At 48.1% G+C, this 27,139-nt stretch overlaps 1 protein-coding gene across 2 annotated transcripts in view; it reads left to right on the top strand.

The window, feature by feature from the left end:
- Nucleotides 1-26,938, top strand: part of Ccdc88c (coiled-coil domain containing 88C) — a 126,428-nt gene extending 99,490 nt beyond the window's left edge. For both annotated transcript variants that reach the window (XM_075947472.1, XM_075947471.1), the window contains exons 24-30: nt 271-360; nt 1,586-1,824; nt 6,986-7,174; nt 8,709-8,777; nt 18,538-18,606; nt 19,906-20,174; nt 24,770-26,938. In XM_075947472.1, coding sequence (XP_075803587.1) covers nt 271-360; nt 1,586-1,824; nt 6,986-7,174; nt 8,709-8,777; nt 18,538-18,606; nt 19,906-20,174; nt 24,770-25,762 — 1,918 coding nt within the window. In that variant the 3' untranslated portion in view covers nt 25,763-26,938. The remainder of the gene's footprint in view (nt 1-270; nt 361-1,585; nt 1,825-6,985; nt 7,175-8,708; nt 8,778-18,537; nt 18,607-19,905; nt 20,175-24,769) is intronic.
- The last annotated feature ends 201 nt before the right edge of the window (nt 26,939-27,139 follow it).

The following is a 27,139-nucleotide window of genomic DNA, read 5'->3' on the forward strand; positions in this document are numbered from 1 at the left end:
TCACTGTGTAGACCAGGCTGGCCTCGAACTCAAAAGAGATCCACCCACCTCTACCTCCCAAGTGCTGGAAGTAAAGGAGTAGGCCAACAAGGCCACCTGGATGCATAGCTGGTACTGCTGACCCTAAATTCCCAATTCGGTGAGCAGTGTAGGATCGAACCCCCTGAGGTCCGAATCCAGACACCGATTTCTGATCTAGATTGGGATGTTGAGTACTCTCACTTGTTTATTTAAACTGGATCGATCAGTTTCCTGTCCCTCTGTTCACAGAGACAAGTTAAATGCTTTACGGAGACACAAGGAAAAACTGGAAGAAAAAATTATGGATCAGTACAAGTTCTATGACCCTGCTCCAAAGAAGTGAGTAGATCTTATCTGTGCACAGTCCTTGTACAGTACCTTAATGTAAATATCTGATATGTTGTCCAAAGGGATCACGACCACAGGTGGAGAACCACTGGCCTAGGGCAAAGAAGTAAGAGCTCTCAGCCCTGCCCTGTATACCCCAGCTGGTCCTGTGAGGGGGTGGCAAGTGCCAGCCAGCCCTGATGAGACACTGGGGTGAACCTTGATCCGAGTCAGAAAGTTGTGAGTCAGTCATTAAAGTTGAATGACGTAGTTGGCTTGTCGGAGTTTAACATGATGTCGGCAGCACAGCCAGGGTCCCGGGAAGGAAAGGGATCGTGAGCAGAACCCCTGCCTGGGCCCCACACTTATCACATGTGGTGTATATACAATGGCCTTATTCCCTGTGTAGACACACTGTCTACAAGGGATGACTTTATAAGCGTGGACAGTGAATCTACCCCCATGAGCAGTGCCCCGGGGTGTGGGGCTAGCTCAGTGCCTGTAGATTACCCATCATCTCTTGTAGTATTCCCCCTGGTTGCTGGCTTGAAACCTTGACAGCAGTCCCTTTAGACTGCCTGGGCTAGGCTGTGGAGTTGAAATCACCACCAGTCCTTCACAGAAGCTTCATTGAGACGCCCAGTCTCCATCTTGTATGTGGTGGGGAAACTGAGGCTGCAGCGAGGAGTAGGAGTAACAGGTGAACAAGAGCAGGAGGTGTGTAGCGGGGCGTTCCTCCAGGTACCCGAGAATGCCCTCGGTTCCCTTTCACCCAGACACGACACCTCTGCCCCTGGTGCGCCTCCTGAATGCCAGTCAGTGAACACCAGCCGTCACTGGTTGACTTAAGCAGCTACGCCTGAAGATGACTTTCACGGGGAAAACAAAACAAAGAGCAGCTAGACAGCACAGCCCTGTTCTTGCACGGGAGAGATGAATAACAGTGCAGCTAAGTGTCGTCTTCTAGGAGACCAGCATGGCCTGATGCCGCATGCCCTCTGCTAACTGCAGAGCCTGCACCCAAGAGCGAGGCTTCTCAGTTCCAGGCCTCAGCCGTGTAAATACGATCATGGCGATGTTCATGAACACCGTCCTCTTTTCTTGAGGTTATTGGGATCCAACACGGGACCTTGTAAATACGAGGCAAGAACCCTGCCACAGAGCCACACCTCCATCCCAGTGCCATTGCTTGCCTCTTGTGAGCATGGGTTGTAACTCCTAAAATTCTTCTCACTAGGAAGAACCACTGGATCGGAGCTAAAGCCCTAGTCAAACTTATCAAACCAAAGAAAGAAGGCTCCAGAGAACGATTAAAATCCACCACAGATAACTCCTCCTGGCAGCTGGAGCCATCAGACCCCACCTCACCATCTGCCTCCCAGACTGTCAGATCACAGACAGAGAGCCCTGACAACCCCACATCCGGTTCAAACTGTACAGAAGAACGTGACACCCACAACGGGCCTGTAGGGAAAGGTAGGTGCTTCTGCCAGATGTTATAGAGCAATGATAGAAGCTCTGACAGCTCCACCCACTGATCGGGTGTGCCGTGTCTCCGTGGGAATGTGGCAGTATGCGTGTCCCCTACCTGGGCATGTCACCAAGCCCGTCTCTGCTATGGCTGGGTTGTTACTTTAGAATGGGGAGCACCATTTATTACATGGGCTACGCATCTGGAGTTCCCTCAGGTATGTCAAAGGTTATGGTTAGCTCGTTTCTGTACACACGTATTTACCACACCTTCCACATGCCAAGTTTTAGAAAGTCCCGAGTGGTTGTCTTTTATCATTTGAAAAGCACGTGGGTTTATTCTCCACACAGATAGGACCTGAGCACTGTAGTCCTGGGACACTGGGTGTATCTCCCCTGAAGGTTGGCGTTTGGGATTGGCCAGGAATTCTGAAGACAGGAACACTAGTCATTCGTGTTGTAGTCTCAGACTGGACGAGCTGCACGTGGGTGTGCTGGTGCATGCCTTTGGTCTTGGCAGCACTTCACCGCTGAGGTGTTTTACCATGCTCCTGTGCAGTAAAAACCTCATCTAAGAGATAGATTGTTGGGGCTAGAGAGACGCTCAGCAGAGATGAGCACTGGCTTCTCTTGCAGAGGACATGGCTTTGATTCTCAGCACCCGCATGGCAGCTCACAACTGTCTGTAACTCCAGCTCCAGGAATCTGATGCCCCTCTCTGGTTTCCACAGACACTGCACACACACAATGTACACACAAGTAAGCACTTGTACACATAAAATTTTAAAAAAAACTATTTAATTTTTTTCCCTGTGCAGCCCAGGCTGTCCTGAGATTCATTCTGTAGACCAGGCTGGCCTGGAACTCAGGGATCCACCTGAATCTCCCTCCCAAGTAGGATTAAAGATGTGCACCACTGTGCCCAGCTCTTTTTTTTTTTAAAACAATACAGATGGTTGTGCACACAACATACAATAAGAAGAGGTTGGCAAGGCCGGTATGATACAGACATTGTTATCACTGTCACCACTAGGTCTGTAGTGACTGAACAGTTTTGAAGCTAGGTCCAAATTTCCAATGTTATATCGAAAATGACTAACATTGAATCTGAAATACAAGTTACCTTAAACATGTCAAGAAGTTCAAATTTACTTTTCACTAATGGGGGCGTGGAAGGAGGGAGTACTGGGTTATTTATGCCAGACCTTCATTCTAAGTAACTGAAAGTTTTATTAAAGACACTGGAACTTTCTGAATGTATCTCAGGGAAGCCCGGGCTGTCGGGCTGACAGAACACATGAGGAGGAGTCACAGGTGCCCTCTCTTGTGGGTTGCGGCATGTTCGCCACTGCAAGAGCTCATGTCACTTCATGACGTGTGTGTGCTCCCGTCAGCTGTGTCTGTCCTGTATGCAGACGGGAGTAGGTGAAAGGGGAGTCAGAGCGAACAGGGTCCCATGCTGCAGCTCAGTCTAAACTCACATAACCCAGACAGGCCGTGAACTCATGGCATTCCTCCTGCCTCAGCTCTTAACTAGCTCTAGACATTAACATTTCTGATAGCCAGCGAGGGTCTTCCAGTTTCCGTATCGGCAGTATTTGAACATTTTCCATTTCTGCCTAATATTGTTGTTTAAGTTGAATAAATGAGTTAGTTGTGCTTAGTTTAACTGAGTTGAGAAAGCTTTCAGAAGCCCTGGCATGGTAGCACATCCCCTTAGGCCTCACACTTGGGAGGCAGAGGCAGATGGACCGCTGAGTTTGAAGCTAGGCTGTTCTGCAAAGCGAGTTCCAGGACATCCAGGGCTACACAGAGAAACCCTGTCTCAGAAAAAAAAAAAAAAGAAAAACCCGAAAACCCAGAAGGCAAGCAAGCAAGCAGACTTTCAGAGAAAGTGTCTGCCTGGTCCAAACTGCCGCTGGGAGCTGAGCTGAGTACCCTTTGAGCCATTTCACAAGGTCTCTATCTCCTCTGATTCCTAACCCACAAGGTGGGCATTATTACTGTCCATTTTTTTATGCTATTTATTTATTTTCTAGAAGATGGTCTCACAAAGGTAGCACTGAGGAGGCAAAGCCGATATAGTAATAGAGATCCAAGCCCGGTGTCTCAGCCTCAGACTCCTGAGTTGGTACTGTCTGGAGTGACAGCAGTGTGGAGTTCTGTTTGGTGCCTCCCTCAGCTGTGGTCACTAACCTGGAACCCTTAGTCTGTAATGTGGGATTTGGCCACTAGGTGGTGCTGTGGCAAAAGAAAAGTAGAGCACCTGGTCTCTAATCCTAAACCAGACATCTGTTGGAGCAGTGAATACCCTGGCAGGTACGGTCAGGAACTCCACTTCAAGGAATGGAGGACGTGGGGGGATCTGAAAGGAAATCATTCCCCCTGGTCTCGGGTGGAGGGGGATGAAAAATATATTTGAGTGCTTTTAAACTCATGTTGCCAAAGGAGGAGGGAGGTTCTAGAATTACAGCCTTTTGTGAGTGCTTCAGGCAGACTGTCCCCTGACAGTGGGCCAGCATGTTATTAGGTGTGTCCAATGAGTTGTCAGGGAACCTGTCATTAAAATGAATGAGTAAGAAAGCTGGCTTCCATGTTAATAAGCATTCGTATTTAATAATTTAACACACTGAAATTGAAAAGTCATCTGAACCGGCGGCTCCTGGGGCAGCGTATCGTTCTCCTGATGCACCTCAGGAGTAATGGTTGGCACCGGTGTGCCACTAAATTAAATTGAGTCAGAGCATAAACGGTTCTGGCCCCAGGTATTGGGTACTGGCTGGACAGGACTCCGCTTTCCTAAGTACTTTTTGCTAGCCTAGAGTCATTGTGATTATTGTTCATTTCATTTGTTTGTTTTTTTGTTTTTCCTCTTCTGGGTTATCACAATGATAACAATTTAGCATCCCAGCGCAAAAAGAGTCCCTTTTTGAGAAGCAAAAGCAAGGATAAAGACAAGTCTCCGTCGGCCCACCCAGCTCTCTCTAAACGCCTGCGGTTCTGGTCTTCCTCTGACATCCCATCCTCTCCCAGCGAGTCTGTCTCTTTCTCAGACATTGGGGACTTCTGACCCCCTCCTTTACCATGTGTCTGCATCATGTATCCCTCCTTCATTTCTAAAATTCAAACTGCCAGCCAAAGGAAGTTAGTCCCTAGTGGAAGCACTGTTCCTCACCCCAGTTACAAAGTAGCCATCGTGGATTCTGATTGCAAAATAGAAGATGAGTTCTCATGCTCCCTGGACCATTCTTCAGCACAGCACAGTTTTAGGGGACCCTCGGGATGTACGTGCATTTACTTGCCCTTGGGCCAGGAGACCCGTGCTAAGTAAGTGAAGAGGCCTCGTGTTCCTCCCCCTCCCGCGTCTGCAAGCTTCTGTTGTGCGCGTGCAAAGCAAAGCAGGCGTGGTTAGATGTCGCTGCGCTTCCTGAAGTCCCGCCAGACCATGAGCTGCCTTTCTAGAGATTTATTCTTAAGCAGCTCAACTTTGCTCCCCTCTCTTGGTCAGAACACAGCTGCTACCTTCCACTCCTAAGCCCCCAGTCTGTGTTTTGAAGGATGGCCCTGCACTTTTTTAGCATTTTGAATAATTGAACTGATTCCGCCCAGCCAGAGTGGAGTTTTATGGCTGTGTTGTGATTCTTTGACATCGTGCATGGTGACATTAAAGCCATAGTGGACAGAACATATATCAAGACTTAAGTTACAGCCAGAGCAGGGGAAGATGCTGACCAGAGAGGTCACCAGCACCGTCATTGTCTGCCTCACACCACAGCTCTGTGATTTGGGCCGTGGCCCTGTCTCCTGTATGGTTATTACATGTTCTCCCTTAAAGTGACTCAGTGCTTGCACTTCAGTTTATCTTGAAAAGGAAAGGTTATTGTCAGTGCTGTGCTGCACAGGGAAAAAAAGTGTCACCATAGAAACCAGGTGACCATATAAACCTGCAGCTATGACAGCGTTACGGTTGGTTACCATTGCCGCTGACTTCAGCTTGTGACCCTGTCTTTAAGAACACCCAGCCATCGTGGTGCCTGACCCCAGAGTCTGTCTTCCTCGCATGCTGCTGGGATTGTGCTTGTCTGTCTGCTGCTCATGCCGTCTGCCCATCTCCACCTCCCCTCTGGACTTCATTTTCATAACCCACAGGAAGGCCTCGTCACTATCCATTCTACCAGACTCGAGTCTTGCTTCTCAGCAGGGTTAGCATCCAAAATCTAATCTCCTCGGTTCAGATCCTAAGATCTGAGCCTTGAGACCACACGGAGAACTCTGGAGTGGAAGGGCCGAGGAGCCAGTTTATGCGAGAGCAACCTCCACCTCAGCCTAGCCAGCTGCTGGGAATGCTCCCGTGTTTTCTTTTGTTTATTTGGGGTTATTTTCTTTTGAGATGCTGGGCTCGAACCCTGGGTCTTCCATATGATGCCATCTCATTGTGCCCTCAGCCCTCCCTGCTCATTTATATTTTCTATCTGGAGATCCCACACTCACTTCTTTTGGTTAGGTGTTTTGGGGCGGGGGGTGGGGTAGGTGTTGGTTTGTTTGTTTTTGGAGGTAGTGCTTTTCAGCAATATTGCTTAACTTCAGCAGGTATAGCCCCGGGGCCTGGGGAAGAAGACAATAAGAAATGAGATTGTAGCAGAAAATTTAGCACTGCATAAAATCCTAAGATACAAGGTGAAAACCACCTTGCAGAGATTAAAGCTTTTTGGGTTTTTGTTTTATTTTTGTTTTGTTTCTGAGAACAAACTGTGGTGAGCTTGTCAGTGAACCTCCCTTTGACACCCCAAAGAACCCAGTTGGCAGGGCCCTTAGCACCTCAGTGGCAGGGTTGGAGACAGCTGCAGGTACTTGTTCGGGCTGTTGAGACAGGATTTGTAGAGGATCACAGAAAGCGTATCCCATAGTTGACTTTTGGATCATCCCCAACATTTTATTTCTCCGCTTGTGTCCTTCTTCCCCACCAGTCCCCCAGTGATAACCATGTGGCCCACACTGGAGTCTGAGCTAGCCTTTGGTAGCCTCCTACTCTCCGTCCTAGCTGGGGGGCCACCCAGCTTGTGTCTCTGTAGTCTCTGTGCCCTGCTGCACCTGCTTTGGGCCTCCGTGTGCTTGCCCAGCCTTGACTCGAGCTCACAACCTCATTTCTCAATGTCTTCTGCCCCAGGCTCCGGGGATCTAAAACCAAAGCGAGGGTCCCCACGAGGAGGCAGTGTTGATCGCACAGATGCCTCCACAGACCCAGCTATGAAGTCCTGGCCCTCAGAGCCTGGCTCCCGGACTTTTTCAAGCTCAGCCATCACGGCAGCCCCTTCCAGCTCCACCTCAGTCCCCAAGCACCCAGGCCGCACCAAAGGTGAGTATGACCTCTCTAGATGATGAGCTCTGGGCCTGGGGCCTTCTTAAGACCAGAGATATTCTCAGAGGGGAAAAGCTGATGAAGACTTCGAAGTCACAAGTTGGTGCAAGCCTTGTCTCTACTTACCAGCCAAGTGAGTTTGGATAAATAATTCAACCATCAGTAGGCCTAAGTACCACGAGAAAAGCCTCAGGACCCATCAGCAAGAGCATTCAGGCATTGTTGTCACCAGGGCTGGGCTGATACCAGGCAGCTCCCTGGAGTCAGAAGATATTTTCTCTAGAAAAGATGAATGAGAGGGTCTCTAACCCGGAAGTCTGTTGACAGAACCGAGGGCAAATGTCCCATACCGAAAACAACGACATCAGTGAAGGGTTTGCAGATAGCTATGTCCTTGCACTCCACTGGCTGTACACACCTCAGGTGCAAAATCAGTAGTCTTTGAGTCTCACTAGCTGAAGAGATCCCAGCCAAATGGCTTGGTCAGCTGTCACATAAAGCCCACAGAGGCTCAAGGATTCTGTAGGCACACGAGAGCCTGCAGCCCCTAACAGAGGAAAAGCCAATGCAGAAATCACTGGCCTAAACTGGGGTGTTTGGAAGCATTGAGATGGAAGTGTTAAATTGCCTGATGGTGGTCAGAAAAGTTACTATGGCCGCGAAACAAGAACAGGATGCTATGAAAGAAGTGATGGCCAGAGAGAGGCATTTGAAAGTCTAGAATACGCAAACAGAAGGGAACCGCCCTCCATATGATTGAAGGAAGATGAAAATACGAAAATAAAATAAAGGAAAAAAGAAACAGCTGAATATGATGGCCTCTCCAGGGCTATACCTATACACTCAGCCTTGGAAGGAAGCATGCGCAGCCTTGGTGCTATAAAACACAAGCAACACTCATGGGGTCCCTGAGTTCACAGTCTGGATACTTGTTGCCAGCGGGTAGGTAACTGATTTCAATATGGAGATCTTTTCAGAGATGACCCCACATTTAGTGTTCGGATAGAGACAGGCAATCTTGGAGAGGCCTCTTGCTGACTAATATCTTGTTAGGGGCTGAGGGTTCTAGGCTTGCTCACCCTCCCTCCTTAGATGGTGGGTCCCAGTTGTCTGCTCTTTTTCTTTCCTTCCTCCCCCCACTTGATGACATTGTGGCCCTTAAAGATGATCACACGCCCTCTGCCTTTGGTGCTGCCAGCTTTGGGGGTTGGAAAGTTCCCGGGGCACTAGACTCTTGGCTGCTTTCCCCGGCCCCAAGGCCAGAGCTCACCTGCCCTTCATGCACAGCACAGTGTGACTTGAATTGGATGGGGTCAGTCCAGTGCGTTAGCCCATCTTCTCTTCCCAGGTAGACAGATGAGCGGAGGCACCATCCACACCCCTCCCTCACCCCTTGGACCTTCTCTTGCTTGCTTGATTGAGGGGCTGAACAAAGGCCTGAGTTGGCCATGTAGCCCGGGACCCCAGGGTTTTCCTTGTGGGTTGTAGGCATTCTAGAAACCCCAACACATTAACTTTATTCTCTCCTTAGATTATAATTCAGAAGACAATCTCTGTGAGCCTTCCATGGAGCCTGAGGGGCCCTACCACCGGCAGCCAGGTGAGCAGTCGGTGTGGTTAGGTGGTTTTTGTTGGTTGCACTCTGAGTTTGAGCCAAGTGGCACGGGCGTCATGGATATTAACACACGAGAGAGGTGAGGGTGGAATTGTTCTGGTGGACGTGGAGATGCAGGGACTGGGGCGTCTCTGAGCCTGCCTCTCCGCCCTGCCAGGAACTTTCCACACAGTTCTACTTGGCAGCCCCTCCAGGTAGGGAATTTACTGTCCCCCTAGAAGCCCCGGGTTCTGAAAACAACATGGGCAAGCTGCAGAGCTTCCTAAAACATCTTCCCTTCCCTACATTGGTCACTAGGACTCCCTGGCACACCTGGAGGGTGCTGCTTTGGAAATCATTACGGCGATTTTTCAGAAAATTAGGAATCAATCTATCTTAAAACCCAGCAATACCACTCTTGGGCATATACCCAAATGATGTTCGATCATACCATAAGGACATCTGCTCAACCATGTTCATAGTAGCATTATTCGTAATAAGTAGAACATGCCCTTCAATTGAAGAACGGATAAGGAAAAAGTGGTACATTTATACAATGGAGTACTACTCAGCAGTAAAAAAATAATGACATCTTGAAATTTGCAGGCAAATGAACAGAACTAGACAAAACCATACTGAATGAGGTAACTCAGACCCAGAAAGACAAATATAATATAAACTCACTCATAATTGGATTTTAGACATAAAGCAAAGAACAATCAGCCTACAATTCACAACCCTTCTACCTTCCACCCTATCCCACATGCTTCTAATTTATTCAGGAGATCTTGTCTTTTTCTCCTTCCAAAGTGGATCCATGTATGTCTCTCTTAGGGTCTTCTTTGTTGTCTAGGTTCTCCCTTACTACACATCCTCTCCAGCATAAGCTATCATTAGTGTTTTTGATCTTAGCCATTCTGACAGGTGTAAGCTGGTATCTCAAGAGTTGTTTTGATTTGCATTTCCCTGATAGCTAAGGATGTTGAATATTTCCTTATGGATCTTTTAGCCATTTGAAATTCTTCTGTTGAGAGTATCTGTTTAGGTCTGTACCCATTTTTTTTTAATTGGATTATTTGTTCTTTTAATGTCTAGTTTCTCGAGTTCTTTGTATATTTTGGAGATCAGACCTCTGTCTCATGTAGGTTAGTGAAGATCTTTTCCCATTCTGTAGGCTGCCATTTTGTCTTGTTGACCATGTCCTTTGCTTTACAGAAGCTTCTTGGTTTCAGGAGGTCCAATTTATTAATTGTTTCTCTCAGTGTCTGTGCTACTGGAGTTATATTTAGGAAGTGGTCTCCTGTGCCAATGCGTTCAAGGCTACTTCCCACTTTCTCTTCTATGAGGTTCAGAGTGGTTGGTTTTATGTTGAGGTCTTTGATCCATTTGGACTTGAGTTTTGTGCATGGTGATAGGTATGGATCTATTTGCATTCTTCTGCATGTTGATATTCAGTTATGCCAGCACCATTTGTTGAAGATGCTTTTGTTTTTCCCTTTTACAATTTTGGCTTCTTTGTCCAAAATTAGGTATTCATAGGTGTGTGGGTTGATATCCAGGTCTTCAATTCCGTTCCATTGATCCATGTATCTGTTTTTATGTCAATACCAGGCTGTTTTCATTAATATAGCTCTATAGTAGGGTTTGAAGTCAAGGATTGTGATGCCTCCAGAAGTTCCTTTATTGTACAGGATTGATTTGACTATCCTGGGTTTTTTGTTTTTCCATTTGAAGTTGAGTATTGTTCTTTCGAGGTTTGTGAAGAATTTTGCTGGGATTTTCACGAGTTTTCATTGAATCTGTAGATTGCAATACAGATTTTGGTAAGATTGCTATTTTCACTATCCTACCTGTCCAAGAGCATGGGAGATCTTTCCATTTTCTGATATCTTTTTGGATTTCTTTCTTCAAATAATTTAAGTTCTTGTCATACAGGTCTTCCAGTTTTTTGATTAGAGTTACCCCAAGGTATTTTATGCTATTTGTGGTATTGCAAAGGGTGTTGTTTCTCTGAATATTTTTTTTAACAGCCTGTTTATCATCTGTGTATAGGAGAGCTCTTGTATCCTGCTACATTACTGAGGGTGTTTATCAGTTGTAGGAATTCCGTGGTTGGAATTTTTGCAGTCACTTATGCATAGTATCATATCATCTGCAAATAGTGAAAGTTTGACTTCTTCTCTAATTTATATCCCCTTGTTCTTTTATTTATTTTTCTTACTGCTCTACTGAGAACTTCAAGTACTACATTGAATAGATACGGAGAGAGTGGACAGTCTTGTCTTGTTCCTGATTTCAGTGGGATTGCTAGGAGTTTCTGTCCATTTATGGTCCTTGTATCCTTGCTCTCTCCAAGACCTTTATCATGAGGGGTATTAAATTTTGTTCAAGGCTTTTCAGCATCTAATGAGATGATCATGTGTGGTTTTTTCCTTTTCAGTTTGTTTATGTGATGGATTACATTGACCAATATGTTGAGCCATCCCTGGATCTCTGAGATAAAGCCTACTTGGTCATTGTTGTTAATTAATTTCTGGCTCTAAGGTAGAAGGTGAAGACGGTTACGCGAGGAAAAGACACAGACACGCGGCGGTCCCACATGGGTGCACTTTAATGGGGGAGGGGCAACAGGCAGGTGAAGGTGTGTCGATACACTAGGAAGACGGAAAAGGGAAGAGAGGGAGAAGAGAGAGAGAGAGGGTCGTAGGACCCTCGCTTTTTAACGAGGAATACAAAGGCTTCTGGGAAATGTCCGTATCCAGGAGAATGCTGGGAACTGTAGTTCGGCAAAAGAACAACATTACACCCTTTTGGTTTGATTAAAAAAAATTGGGGAACCTTGAAGGGTAGGGAATGGGGGCGTAGTCCGGTCTCTCATGGCTGCTTCCTGCTGGCTTTGGGCGTTGAGGGGTCCAGGGAATGTCGCATTGGCATTTGAAGTCGCTGATCGCTGGTGTTTGAGGTCGCTGGTGTCTGAGGTCGCTGGTGTCTGACGTAGCTGATTGAAGAAATCGGCTATCATCTGAGGTAGCTAATTGGAGAAATCTGTCTGGCTTTCCTGAGTAGCTGGGTCATCATTAAGATGCTGGAAGGCAAAAGTTGCATTAGTAAAAGGAAGAAAATTAAAAAAGTAAAAAAGAGGTTAAAAAAGGGGATGTCCGGGGTTGGGGGGGGGATAGGATGTCCGGGGTTAAGAATGATAAAAAGAATACTTATTCCATTAATGGTCCGCTTGTGTTTGATTTGTTTAGGTGGGTTGGGCTGGCATCCTGGAGCTTAAAGAAACTGTCTTAAAAGAAATAGATTTTAACCATACATTTCTTAACATTTCAGGGGCCACTGCTGCAGTCAGTAGCTGGCCTGTTATGTTAAAGAGCTTTGTAGAGGAGAATCTGCTTACCACTTGACTCCGTATTTAATGAGGGTACCTGTAATGACAGCTAGACGGTTATTTATGAATTTAAAGAAGGGAGGGTGTGTTAACACAGCGACGGATGGGGACCAGTATTCTCCTTAGACTGTGGTAGGGGAACTGAATCAGGCATCCTTTGGAACTTAAGAGAACAGGCTCCAGTTTGAGTTACCGTATATGAAGGATTATCTTGAGCTGTGGAGATAAACGGTTTAAGATGTGACAGGTGAATCCAATGAGGAATCCCTTCAAGCTTGGCAGCTGTGGGAGTAAGAATTACTCTGAAAGGGCCCTGCCATTTAGGGGAAAGGGGTGAAGGGCGCTGGCCTGGAGGTGAGAGCAGTACCTTATCTCCTATTTTAACTGGCGGTGGACATGTATTAGCACATGGTCGAGGTAGTGAATGATCTGTGAAGTCCCACAGTAGTGAGCGTAAGTGGAAAAGGAGGAGAGTGAGCAGGTGGTCAAGAAGGGGAGAGATCTCTGATGAGAAGCCGGGGGTTAAGACCGGCCGCCCATACATGAGTTGAAAGGGATGGCATTGCACCAGCCTTCCAGGTGCGGGGGTTGGTTACAGAGCCCATGACTTGAAACTGAAGCCCGCCCGCAAAATGGTACCCAAAAGGTACCACGAACACGGCAAGGCCAAGAACGTAGGCGTCCCGGCATTCTTGGGGCGTGTTAAGACTTAATTGGCCCGAACCCAACTACCGTACGGGGTAGAAAAAGCCCCGGCTGGGAGGAGACAATTAAGCTTTTTAGGGCCTGCGTACAGCCCCGGAGGCACCGCACCGAAGCGGGGCCGGAGACAGGAAAGAGTAGAAAAAAAGGAGAAAAAGGCCGGGAGCACCGAACTCCCGGGTGCGGGCTGACGCAGGTTTAAGCCAAGGGCAAAAAGCGAGGAGGGGGTGGGAAGGGAGGTTGGCGACCCAGTCCAGGACACAGCAGAGAAAGCCGGCCGGACAGTCTCTGAGCGCCCCGGGGGTAAGGGAAGCCAAGTTAGGTTAACTCACGGATGAGGATGAGGCCGTGGCAAACAGGTGGAGGTGAGTGCAGGCAGTCGGTTCAGACGAGTCAAACGGCGGCACCAATGTTGTTAATTAATTTCTGGCTCTAAGGTAGAAGGCGAAGACGGTTACGCGAGGAAAAGACACAGACACGCGGCGGTCCCACGTGGGTGCACTTTAATGGGGGAGGGGCAACAGGCAGGTGAAGGTGTGTCGATACACTAGGAAGACGGAAAAGGGAAGAGAGGGAGAAGAGAGAGAGAGAGAGGGTCGTAGGACCCTCGCTTTTTAACGAGGAATACAAAGGCTTCTGAGAAATGTCCGTATCCAGGAGAATGCTGGGAACTGTAGTTCGGCAAAAGGACAACAGTCATAGTGAATGATTTTTCTGAAGTGTTCTTGGATTCGGTTTGCCAGTATTCTTGCATGAATGTTCATGAAGGAGATTGGTCTGAAATTCTCTTTCTTAGTTGTATGTTTGTGTGGTTGGGGTATCAGGGTAGCCTGTACCCTTGTAAAAAGAGTTTGGCAAAGCTCTTTTTGTTTCTGTTGTTTGGAACAATTTGAGGAGTGTTGGTATTAGTTCTTCTTTGATGTTCTGGTGAAATTCTGCACTAAAACCATCTGGCTCTGGGCTTTTTTTTTTTTGTTTGGGAGACTGTTTGATGACTGTTCTATTTCGTTAGCAGTTATAGGTCTGTTTAATTTGCTTATTTGGTCTTGATTTAATTTTGGTAAGTGATACGTATTCAGAAAGTTGTCTATTTCCTTTAAATTTTGCAATTTTGTGGAGTGCAGGCTTTTGAAGTATGACCTGAATAGTCTCTGGATTTCCTCTGTGTCCATTGTTATGTCCCCCATTTCATTTCTGATTTTGTTAATTTAGATATTCCCTTCTCTTCCTTTTGGTTAGTTTGGATAAAGGTTTGTTTGTCTATTTTGTTGATATTTTTCTGGAAGAACCAACTCTTTGTTTCATTGATTCTTTATATTGTTCTTTTTTGTTTCTATTTTGTTGATTTCAACTCTCTGATTATTTCCTGTCATCTAGTCCTTCTGGGTGAGTTTGTTTCTTTTTGTTCTAGGGCTTTCAGGTGTGCTGTTAACTCACTAGTGTGGGGTGTTTTTTTTTTTCAGCTTCTTTAGGCACTTAGTGCTATGAACTTTGCTCCTAGCACTGTTTTTATTGTGTCTCATAAATTTGGGTATATTGTGGATTCATTTTCTCTGAATTTTAGGAAGTCTTTAATTTCTTCCTTGGCCTAGTGATGATTCAGTTGAGCGTTGTTCAATTTCCATGAGTTTGTGAGATTAGTGTTATTGAATTCTAATTTTAAGCCATGGTGATCCGATAAGACACAGGGTTATTCCAATTGTTTCGTATCTGTTGAGGTTTGCTTTGTTACCGAGTGTGTGGAGAAGGATCCATGAGGTGCTGAGAAGAAGATATTCTTTTGTGTTTGCGTGAAGGGTTCTGTAGGTGTCTGTTATAAGTCCATTTGAGTCATAACATCTGTAAGTTCCTTTCTCTGTTAAGTTTCTGTCTGGCAGACCTATCTAGTGGCGAGAGTGGGGTGTTGAAGTCTCCCACTGTTAGTGTATGTGGCTTGATGTGTGATTTACGCTTTAGTGATGTTTCTTTTACAGATGTGGGTGCCCTTGTATTTGGGGCATAGATGTTCAGAACTGAGACTTCATCTTGGTGCATTTTTCCTGTGATGAATGTGTAAATGACCTTCCTCTCTTTTGACTAATTTTGGTTTGAAGTCCATTTTGTTAGATATTAAGATAGCTACACCAGCTTGTTTCTTAGGTCCATCTGAGGTAATGTCTGTCTTTGTAGTTGAGGTGTGTTTCGTGTATGCAGCAGAAGGATGGATTCTGTTTTTGTATCCAGTCTGTTAGCCTGTGTCGTTTTATAGGTAAATTGAATTCATTGATATTAAAGGGTATTGATATTTAAAGGTATTAATGACCAGTGATTGCTAATTCCTGTTATTTTTGTTGTTGGTGGTGTGTGTATTTTTCTCTTTTTTGGGGGGTTTTGTTGGTGTGAGATTATTGCCTGTGTTTTTGTAGGTGTAGCTAACTTCTTTGGGTTGGAATTTGATTAAATCTGGTTTCATCATGGAATATCTTGGTTTTTTTTCCCGTCTATGTTGATTGAAAGTTTTGCTGGATATAGTAGTATGGGATGGTATCATGGTCTCCTAGTGTCTGTATAATGCCACCTAACCAGGACTTCTGGCTTTCATTGTTTCTGTTGAGTTTGGTGTGATTCTGACAGGTCTGCCTTTATAAGTCACTTGGCCTTTTTCTCTGCAGCTCTTAATATTCTTTCTCTATTCTATATGTTAAGTATTTTGATTATTGTTTGACAAGGGGACTTGCTTTTTTGGTTTAGTGTATTTGGTGCTCTGTAAGCTTATTGTACTTTTATAGGCATATACTTCTTTAGGTTGGGAATTTTTCTTCGATGGTTTTGTTGAGTATATTTTCTGTGCCTTTGAGCTGGACTTCTTCAATTCATATTTTTAGGTTCAGTCTTTTCGTGGTATCTCATATTTCCTGGATATTTTGTGTTAAGAATTTGTTGGATTTAACATTTTCTTTGACAAATGAATCTATTTCCTCTATTGTATCTTCAATGCCTGAGATTCTCTCTCATCTCTTGTGTTCTGGTGTTTATGCTTGCATCTATAGTCCCTGATTGTTTACCCAGGTTTTCTGTTTCCAGATTTCCCTCGGTTTGTGTGTTTTTGTTTTTGTTCTTTTTTACTACCTCTATTTCAGTTTTCAAGTCTTGAACCGTTTCTTTCTTATGTTTGATTGCTTTTTCTTGGTTTTCTTTAAAGTATTTGTTGATTTCTTGCAATTTTTTGGTTATCTATTCCTTTCCCTCCCTTTCTTTAAGGGACTTTTTCATTTCCTCTTTAAGGTCCTCTATCATCTTTATAAAGTTATTTTTAAGGCCGTTTTCTTCTGCTTCATCTGTGTTGGGATGTTCAGGTCTTGCTCTTGTAGAACCACTAGTTCCTGATGGTGCTGTATTGCTCATTAGGTTGTTGTCTACCCATCTCTTTCTCCAATCGGAACAGGTGGAGCCTGTGTTTCAGGGGGCTCCGTTTTCCTCCAGTTGGTGTAGTTAGGGGCTGTGGCTTCCTTGATCGCTTCTTCAGGTGGAGAGAGCCTTGGTGATTGTTCTTCCAGGTGCCTGCGGGCCCAAGGCTCAGATGTTGCTGTTTCCACTGCGGCCTGCCATGCTGCTGCTCACGCTTCTCCCAGTGGTCTCTAGTTCTCAGTTTTTAAAAAGGAATTCTAGGGGGCTGACAAAACGGCTCAGGGTGTAAGGGCACTTGCCAAGTGCAGGTGTGGCAACTTGGGTTTGATCACATAACCCATGTGGTCAGAGGAGAGAACCAGCTACTGCATTTGTCCTCTGACCTCCATACACATGTGGATACACACACACACTTATGCATGCATGCAGGCGAATAAATGTTTAAAAATAATGAATGTTTTAAAAATAAAAAGCAGTGGGCTAGTGGGGTGTCTCAGTGGGTTAGGGCACTTGCTACCAAGCTTGATGGCCTGAATTCTATCCCAGGACACACATGGTGGAAGGGAACCAACTCCTGCCATTTTGTCCTCCGACCTCCTCACATGCCCTCTCACACACATAACACACGCTAAATAAATATGTTTAAAAAAACATAAACCCTAGAAGGGTAGGAAGAAATTGCTCAGAAGGGAAACCTTGGAGGTTTACATGGGTTTAGTTTGTTTCTGATGTGCTTGAAGTCGTCGAGGAAGCCAGCCTTGTCTTCTACCCGTTCTTTAGAGAGTGCGACAGTGTTGGTGTTAGTTATTTATGATTCTGTGGGTAAGGACAGGTTCTTTAATGAGGCCTCTTGGTCTAGGAGCCCTTCTGCCTTTACCCGGAGTGGGGGGCCCTTCCAAGTGCACCAGCTCACTGTATATCCAGTTGGTGACTGGTTGCCTGGCCATGAGGTTCTTCATACACCTCCCAACCCCTCCAGTGTCTTTGTTTGGAATATGGAACAAAAAGAATTGTTTAATGAACACGGGTGAGTGGTCATGATGGTTCAGGCCTCGGGAGACTCCGATGAGAGGGTTGTGTGTTCAAGGCTACCCTAAACTACCTAATAAGGCACTAACTCAAAACCAGAATTAAATAATAAACATAGATGCTTCCATTTAGCAACCCTGTACCTGATACAGAACAGCCTGCGTTTGTTCCGACTGCCTCTCTACCAGGGGTCTTGGTTCAGTACTGCTCCCAAGCTCCAAGTCTTCTTTGGCTTATCCCTAAACACTTAGCCAGTAGATGTGTTCCGGATGCCTGCTCTGTGCCAGGACCTACCACACTTGGTACTTAGGCCTGTGTAGACACCCGAGCTGACGCCCCTTGAGGACAGCAAGCCAGGGGCCTTCTAGAGTTTCTGAAGGCTTGCCCAGTGCTGTTACACACTGCACTTGACTCCAGAGCTACAGAGATGTTGGAACATTACCCCTTTCCCTCGGGACTCAGAGCCCAGCAGCAGAGGTGTTTTCTCACCTGACACTGGTACAGGCTGCTGCAGGTGGACCAGGAGAGGTCTGTGGACCCTAGAAGGGATGGTCCAGCCAGGGCAAGGAGTGAGGTGCTGCCCTCTGCACCTGAAGCAGGGTGATTACTGCAGACTGACTCAGGCTGACCCTCACAGTCATGAAGGCTGGGTCCCTCTGCCTTTGTTACTAGGAGCCTTGAGTTTTCGATTTAGAGCAGATGAATGTTTGAGGCAGGTGACTGAAAGCAGCTGAAGAAATGCAGACAGCATGCAGACACATCCTGGCATCCCCTCCTGTGATTACGTACAGAACACACTCAGATACACACTACTGCTCGCATATACGTGCGTGCACCTTCTGCATTGGACAGTACCTCACTGCTGAGAGGACAATGGATATGTGTTCTGGAAAGTTCTGTGCAGTAAGAGGTGGTCTCTAAGCCCCAGTCCTGGGTTTGCCCAGAGGAGCCCCTATGTACTTTTTGTGCTAGAATTCTGTGATATGGCCTGTTTTATTAATGTTTTAAACTAGATGCCTAGACCTGGTGATAGAGACCTAGCTCAGCCAGTTATGGCTGCCTGCTGTGTGCTATGTCCACCTCCCTGTTGCTGAAGCCAGTTGCCTCAGAAGAGTATACGCAGAGCTCCCTGCCTGAGAGCACTGGCCTGAACTGGTGTAGAGTTGCTTTGTTATGTTTTCTTCCTCAAGTCGGGATATTAACCTGGATCTACCTGGTCATTGGCCCTTTGTATTAAACACAGTCGTTTCTTCTCAGTGTCGCGGCCAAACAGCTTGGAGAGCAGCAGGAACACGTCCAGCAACAGCTCACCCCTGAGCCTCAAGGGTAAGGCAAACATTTATTAGGACAGTCAGCCCTGGGCTCGCACTATCTTAGAGTTCAGATCTGCCTAGCGGGGCTGGAGACACATTCTGGCGCAGCCATAGGCTACAGCAAGGTTCCAAGCACAGGCCAAGGAGATTAGGGCTCCGGTCCCCTCTTCCCCTGCCTACCCCGAGGACATGGGTAAGTCACAGCTCCTCTGAGCCCAAGCTACATGGATTAGAGAGAGGGACCAGTGCTCTTTCCCACGCAGAACCGAGAACAAGTGTGATTCCTCTTAGAAGATGAGTTTTGTATCCCAGGCAGCTCTCCAGCTCACTTTAGAGCCAAGGCCAGAATGTGTGATGCTCTGTGCGTGTTAGCCAAACACTCTGCCAACTGAGATACATCCCCAGCCTGAATGTGATTTAAAGAAATTTTAAGTTTTGGGTGTTCTATTTTATTTTATTTTATTTTATTTATTTATTTATTTTTTTGCACTTGTCCTGGCACTAGCTCTGTAGACCAGGCTGGCCTCAAACTCAGAGATCTGCCTGCCTCTGCCTCCTGGTATTAAAGGCCTGTGCCACACCGCCCGTCCTGCCTCCACATTTGAAGAGGGCATATGCTGTCTCATGACTTTATTGTGTGAGACTTACCAGGATTTTTTTCTTCTTAACTTTCTACATGACTGACCGTTGCAAGAGTGACCTTGCATGTATGTGCGCTCAGTGAACTTTTAGTATGTGAGTGGACGAGAGCTGATGAGGGTGCCAGGGTTAGTTATTTCAATGCTGTGGCACACCTACTGATGTTGGAGCAGTGTAGAAGAGATGGGCACTGTTGCTGAGCAAGGAGGATGTGCAAACTGGTGGAGCCAAGAGACGCCCCACCCACCCATCCGTCTGCACCGGGCTTCTTTCTCCAGTGTAAACCTTATACCTCAGCACTCACACTTGCCACCAACTGGAGTGTCTGCCTCTTGTGAGGGGTTTTGTTTTATTTTGTTTTAAGAATAGAAAAATAGGCCAAGACGGGCTCCAAAGTTACAGAGAAACCCTGTCTCAACCCCCCCTCCCCCACAAGCAAAGAATAGAAAAATAGGACTGGGGATATAGCTCAGTTGATAGAGTGTTGGCTTAGCATGCATGAAGCCCTGAGTTGAGTCCCCAGTACCGCATAAACCTGTGTAGGCCTATAATCCCAGCGCTTGGGAGGTAAAGGTGGGTCAGAGGTCCAAGGTCACCAGCCAGCCTGTTTCAGGTGAGCCGCAGGGAGCAGAGGGGACAGTGAGATTGACGTGTGCCCTGCGTTGCCCTCCAGGGTCCTCTGACCGTCTGCACAGCCGCTGCGAGAGCTTCAGCAGCTCAGACCTGATCCCCAGCAGGGACCCCAGCACCCCAGGACGTGCTGTTCTCAGCCGCCACGAGTACCCTCCACTCCGGAACGGGCCTGTCCCTCAGGAGAGTGTCCAGAAGAGAGGTGCAGCTCCAGCCCACGCCGGGGGACGGCCCCGCTCGGCCTCACCCAGCAGTGAGATGGTCACTTTGGAGGAATTTCTAGAGGAGAGTAACCGCGGCTCTCCCACCCAAGTGAGTTCTCTGGCCCAGCAGAGCCAGTGGTGCAGGGAGGGACAGCAGGGACTCAGGTCCCAGACAGCAGCTGCTTTCCCCTGGGAAACCAAATGGGTCGAGCCTGTGACCAGCGCTCACTGGCAGCGTTTGTGGCAGAGCTGAGTGCGTCTTAGCCTGTGTCATCTCCAGCAGCCATTGGCAGCTTGGACAGGCTTCCCGAGGACCACAGAGTAAACATCTCAGGTCCCTAGACCCTTGAGTAGTTTCATTAGAGCTGTCTAGCTCTGCTCCTGTAGAGAATGCAGACTTTGACCGTGTCTGGCACAGCTGTGCTTACACGCAGTGACATTTGAATGCTTTTCACATGCCATGATGTAACAGGGTGTGTGTGTGTGTGTGTGTGTGTGTGTGTGTGTGTGTGTGTGTGTGTGTCTGTGTGTGTGTCTGTGTGTGTGCGTGTGTCTGTGTGTGTGTGTCTCTGTGTGTGTGTCTGTCCGTGTGTGTCTGTCTGTGTGTGTGTCTGTGTGTCTCTGTGTCTGTGTGTGTGTCTGTCTGTATGTGTGTCTGTGTGTGTGTGTGTCTGTGTGTGTGTGTCTGTGTGTGTGTGTGTGTGTGTGTGTGTGTGTGTGTGTGTGTATTTTACTAGGGATTGAACCCCAGGGCTTTGTGCCATTCCTACTCCTGGTTTTTTTGGTTTTTCTTTCTGTTTGCTCAAATGTTTAGAAGCATGAAAGCTTGGAGCAGGGCACTGTAGTTCTCCCCTTGTAATTCTAGCATTGAAGGGCAGAGACTCGCACGCAGATCCTTAAGGCTTGTCGGCCATCCTGCTGTGCTAATTGGTGAGCTTCAGGCCAGAAAAATCTTGTCTCCAAAAAATAAAAAAATTAAGTTAGACAGTATTGGAAGAGGTTTTTCCTTTGGCTGCCACATACATGTCTTCACATTGCATTCAGACAGACAGACAGACAGACACGCATGCACACACACACACCTACCCCTGTGTTACCCAGCCACCCATCAGAGACTTGTGTGCTCACCCATTGTGAGAATAGGCTGCAATAGGGGCTGGGACATAGTTGGTAGAGTCCTTGGGTGGCTTTGACATTACCCTGGGTTCAATCTCCAGCATATCTCTCTCTCCTTCTCTCCCTCTCTCCCTCTCTCCCTTCCCCTCTCCTTCCCCCCCCCCCCCTTTCTCTCTCTCCCTGTCCCTTACCGCATCTTTGAGAAGCTAGCTAGATTGGGTTCATGGCTTCAGCGTGCTGACTTGCTCAGTAGCTTCTCACCCCCCTCCCCATGACTGCCTGTTGATGGACCCTCCTCTGTGCTCTTTAGGGCTTCAGTGTCTTAGGGCCGCCCATAGGCTGTAGTATGCTGTCTGAAATTAGTAATGGGAGTCTTGGGTGTTTGAGTGAAATATACCATCTTGACCTTGAGAACTGTTGAGTTAATGCTTCTGTCTCTCCCCCCCCCCCCACTCCCCCTAAGTAAACAGATTTCATCCATGTAGCAGTATCTATGGAGTATACTGAGAGAGCCCAAAGGCACGGGGTATATAAAATGCTTGCTTGTGAGTGTTCATTGAGTACCTGCTATCTGTTGGACAGTGGGCATGGTGCCTGTTTTCCACAGTGAAGCCAACCAACTCCTCTAGAAGTTTGCTCAGTGCCTGGCTTCATGGTTGGCACAGGAGAGAAACTTGCACTGTTTCTGTCTGTCGAGTGCTGGCTTCAAGCCAGATGCCTGAGATCTCCAGCTGAGGAGGATGGAGTCCCCTGGCAAGTTGATGCTTCTGAGTTCATGGGTCCTGAACCTTCTGTAGGTCCAGTTGCCTAATAGGCTTGCCAGAGCACAAGGCACACTGGTGTTTCTGACTGCGTGGGTCCGAGGCAGTGCTCAGATCATTTCAGTGGGCACCGTATAAACCGCTGGCCCAAGGCACAGTCCAGGAATCGGGCTGCAGCTGAGCCTTCCTTCTTGTCCTGGTGTGGTGTCCACAGCAGTTGTGTCCCCTCCCCTTCCAGGTTCTAAGAGAGGATGAGGCCCTCCTCTGCTCAGACCTGTTGTCAGCGACAGAGCCGCAAGCCCTGTAGGCTCGCCCACCTCTTCTCAGCTTATACGAGGCCTTTTGTAGCTGCTTCCGATGAAATCTGATGTGGGCAGCCATAGCCTCTCGCACCTCCCTTGAGTGCCTAGGACCGCTAGGTTGATTGAACCACAGTAGAGCCTTCTACAGTGGGGTCCCCACCCAAGCCTTTGATGCCTGGGAAAGGGCATAAGGTGGGTTTCTGGGGTAGCCAGGAAGGCTGATCTTTGGAGGGTGCGTGTTCGAGACTTGGAAATTTGCCACACATTTCCTCACCTAGAAGCTAAAAGAAACTGATAGAGAATTAATGAATGCCCGTGGTGGAAGAACTGGAAGAGAAGCATTTGGAGATTCCAAACACGAAGAACTTACGCGTGCTGTAGGATGCTTAGGCATGTGTAGAAGACCAAGTACTGTCTTTTAAATGGCCGTTATAAGTCAGTTCAGCAGAAGACAAGAGGGGCCAGAGTGGGGTGGGGCTTGGCAGGTTTTTTTTTTTTAAAAAAAAAAAAGCTTGCCATGCAAGCCTGACAGCCTGAGTTCAGTTCCTGGAACCCACACAGAGTTGGGTGTATGGTGGCATACACTGGTCATCCCAGTGCTCCCCCAGTGAGGATACACTGGTCATCCCAGTGTTCCCCCAGTGAGGATACACTGGTCATCCCAGTGCTCCCCCAGTGAGGATACACTGGTCATCCCAGTGCTCCCCCAGTGAGGCAGGAGGTAGATAGGAGACACAGGAGACAGCATCCGCAGAAGCTTAGGGACAGCAGCAGACGTGAGAGGCCCTGCCACAGCAGGTGGGGGGTGAGATCCGACTCCCTGGCCTGCACACAGGCAGAAGCAAATGACCGAATGAAAACAGAAGCAACGTGCAGAGAGGAGAGGCTGTGTGGAAAGGGGCCCAGGGTCACACAGCCCTGGCCTAACCTCCAGCCTGTGACCTGCTTGACCTCATTTCTTCAATCTGTCTAAGTACTTTTCCACAGCTTGAACCAACCCCTGCCAAGCTGCTTTAGGAATTGGGTGAATATAGACAAATTTTTCCTTGGACTCCCAGCTCACAAAAAAGATGATAGAAACATTAATTATAAAAGCTTGGCCTTAGCTTAGGCCTGTTCCTAGCTAGTTCTTACAACTTAGATCAACCCATATTTTTAAATCTATATTGTTTTATGTGGCTCTGTTACCGTTACCCTGCACTCATCTGGCTGGAGACTCCTCCATCTGGCTGGAGACTCTGCCTTTCTTCTTTCCCAGAGCTTTCTCTGTCCAGAAGTCCCTGCTGTACCTCCTGCCTAGCCGTCGGCCGTTTCTCTTATTAAACCCGTCACAGTGACACATCTTCACACAGTGTAAGGGGGAATTCCACAACAGGTGAGGTGGCTTCTGAAGCCTGGAGCGGGGCCTGGTGGCAGAGGCGATAAATGATGTCTGTGGACATTAGCGCTCACAGCTTTCCTAGATGTCCACAGCACACATGCCACATCAGAGAGCCCCACTGCAGGTCACAGCAGGAACTGGCGGCCCCTGACACTTCACGTCCTGTCTGCGCTCCCATCTCTTCCTATTCCCATTGAATTTATGTGTTCGTGTGTGTGTATGTATGTGTGTGTGTGTGTGTGTATGTATGTGTGTGTGTGTGTATGTGTGTATGTGTGTGTGTGTGTGTGTGTGTGTGTGTGTATGTGTGTGTGTGTGTGTGTGGACACATGCACAGTGGCACATGGGGACATCAGAGGACAGCTGTGGGAGTTGGTTTTTCCCTTCCACCAATGGGTCCTAGAGAGCTGACTCAGGTTGTCAGCCTTGGTGGCAAGCATTTTTACCCCCGAGCCTGTCTTACCAGCCCGCCTGTCAGCCTTAGAAAGAACACCTCACCTTGACGGCTGCCTCTGTCAGCCTATGAGATGCTACAGACTACAGACCCTACCGGTGTCACAGACCTTTGCCTCCCATAGCTTTACTGTTTCCAGGGTGGTGGCAAAGAATACCTTCTCCCGGATAGAAGCAGAGCCCTAGGGAAGCAGTTTCCTGGAGCCCAGGATGGGCCATCTCCACTCCGGGCCCTCCACATCTCTGGCTTCCACCTCCTCCCCTCCTGTTCTTGAGAGGAAGATGTGGGTGGCGGTGCCAGTTGTGTGTGTCTTGTTTCTCTCCTGTCCTCGTGAGTGCCCAAGCCTGTGGGATGGATGGAGAGAGAAGGGTTGACTCACCCCCAAAACTTCTCACTCCTGCTCCGTACCATAGGGAGGACATGGACTGAAACAGCCGGCTCTTCCCAGGTCTCATTGTGGGCATTAAAACTGTGGCTTTATGAGAAGTCACTTCTCTCTGTGTCTGCCTAGGCAGTGGGCTGCCTGGGTGATGTCTGGGGTTCTTTACCCAGTGTCTCCTGCGCTCCTGGCCCCACATCCAAGACTGCTTCCCGGGCATGCCTAGAAGCCCATAAGAAAAGGAAATGTCAGTCTGGACTCCCGAGGACCCTCGGGCCTAATTTTCCACTTCTGTTCTCTCCCCTCCCCAGGACACTCCCAGCTGCCGTGATGACCTTCTTAGTGACAACTTCCGAAAGGCCCATGATCCTCCAGCCACGGGAGGCCAGCTAAGACCAACTAGGAAAGACGGAGCCAAGATGCCCACCAACTTTGTGGCTCCCACCATCAAAATGTCAGTCAACACCTCTGAGGGGCAGCGGCTGAAACCAGGGCATTATGTAAAGCCCAACTTGAGACAGCCTGAGGCGGAAGCCTTGGCTGGGGTTCCTTCGAGACAGGTCCAGCCTCCCCAGAGCCTGTCTCTGGGTAGACCCAGGCAAGCCACGATGCCCCCGACTTGCCACATGCCTGCTAGCCGAAGTGCGTCTCTGAGCAGAACCTTCAGCCTGGCTTCGGCTGACCTCCTCCGGGCCAGTGGGCCAGAAGCCTGCAGGCCAGAGTCTCCTCAGAAGCCTGGGTGTCTTGAGGCTGCAGGAACCAGAGACACAGGCAGCCACAGCTTGCAGGGTTCCCACAGTCTGGCCCGGGAGCGGACTCCACTGTCAGGAAAAGCTGACAGCTCCTCTCCAGGCCCGGGTCCTCGTGGCCGGCCATTGGACACAAGGCGCTTCTCTCTGGCTCCCCCAAAGGAGGAGAGGCTGGCCCCCCTACAGCAGTCTGCCACTGCCCCAGCCCTGGCCACTGCGTGTAGCAGCGGTAGCAACCCCCCGATCCAGCACTTTTCTCCCATTGTGGCTCCTGCTGCCAGGACAAAACCCAAAGTGTCACCACACTCCGGGGAGATAGCCACCGTTGCTCCTGTACGATCAGGGCTCAGCACCTCAGAAGGAGATGGGGGCACGGGGCATTGCTACAGCGAGGGGCTCCTGACCAAAAGTCCTGGTCGGTCTCCCGAGTTGGCTCCTCATGTCAGCCGGGGCCCTGATGACTTCAGTCAAGGGAACAGCTCAAAGAGCACACCAGCGTCCCCAGAGCCAGGTGGGGACCCACAAACAGTGTGGTATGAGTATGGTTGTGTGTGACTCTTGTCATTGGATCTGCGGCTTGCAAACCCCAAACTGTACGCCTTCTGATTACAATGGCCTTTTCTCCTGTTTGCCTGGCGTGCCAGGAAAGGGTATGGAAAGGGGAATGGGGTTCCCACACAGTCATCCTATTGGTTGATGGAAACACTGTGCCAAGCCCTAAGAGGATTGCTCTCCAGGGTCTGTAACTTATCTTCTATGTCTACAGCTTCCGGTAGCTGGTGTCTAATGGACAGATCTGTTTAGCAGGGGGACTGCTTAGAATTCAGTGGCAAAACCAGTTTACATAGGAAGAGACACTACTTGAGTAGGAACACTCACTTGCAACCTGTCGACCTCCGCTAAAGCATGTGTGTGCACATGTGAATACATTCGTGTGCGCCGGGCTCTGTGCACAGAGCCAAGTCCCAACTCTAGGTCTCCCATCTAAAAGCCATTGATCCTAGGGAAAGGCCTGGGCTGGGCAAACTGCAAAGATCTGCAGGGTGTTGGGAAAAGCCCAGGGCAGGGCTGGCTGTTAAACCCAGGATGGTGGCCATCCCATTTCTAGGCTCCAGGTTTGTCCCTACAGCAGAACCAAGCTCCAGGATCAGCCCCAGGCTCTGGGCTCTGTTACTAGATTTTGAGGCTGCCCAGGGACCAGCCTTTACAAACACTGGATCTGCTAGGCCTAGGGTGTGAAGTGTCCCAGCGATGGACTGACTGGCCGGCATGGTTAGTACAGAGGGAAGGCCAAGCCATGCCCCTTTGTGATGTGGCTGTTGCACCCGGCCTTCCTTAGCTCAGATGGAATGTTGTTATTTCTGAATAACTTTGGGGGTAGAAACCAAATTTCTTTAATATATATGTGCACACATGAATATATATATAGATATACTTTCGGGGGCTTATTTATGTTCCTATTATGTTGGAAGTCATTCTTTCAGGGTCTGACCTGCTGTTTTTATATTCGGTCCAATTCCTAACATGTTGCGTTTCCTGTTGTAATGGTGCTTTTTCCTGGAATGGACTGAACGATTTATTTTCTGTTTTGGTGTAACGTGCTAAGGAGGAAACAGGGGAGATCTCTGTATGTTAACAAGATCCATGGTAAGGGTGTTTGGGTTGTGTGTTAAATAGCCTTTCTTTTTGGAAGACAAGGGCAGGGCCATAATAAAACAGAATGGAACCTGAGTGAGTCCTGGCTTTCTTCAGTGAACACTATGGCTGCATGCAGTGAGCTACCACAAACTAGGCCTTCCTCCGATACCCCAGGCTCCTCGGCTGTGGGGGTCCATAGTTGGCCGAGTCATTGGATATGCAGAGCTGCACAGCCAGCAAGACGAAGGTAAAGAACAGAGCTGACCTGGAAGTGACCGCAACCCCCATGGTCCA

The sequence above is a fragment of the Microtus pennsylvanicus genome, chromosome 14 (assembly GCF_037038515.1).
Source record: "Microtus pennsylvanicus isolate mMicPen1 chromosome 14, mMicPen1.hap1, whole genome shotgun sequence".
In the NCBI taxonomy this organism is placed as follows: domain Eukaryota; kingdom Metazoa; phylum Chordata; class Mammalia; order Rodentia; family Cricetidae; genus Microtus; species Microtus pennsylvanicus.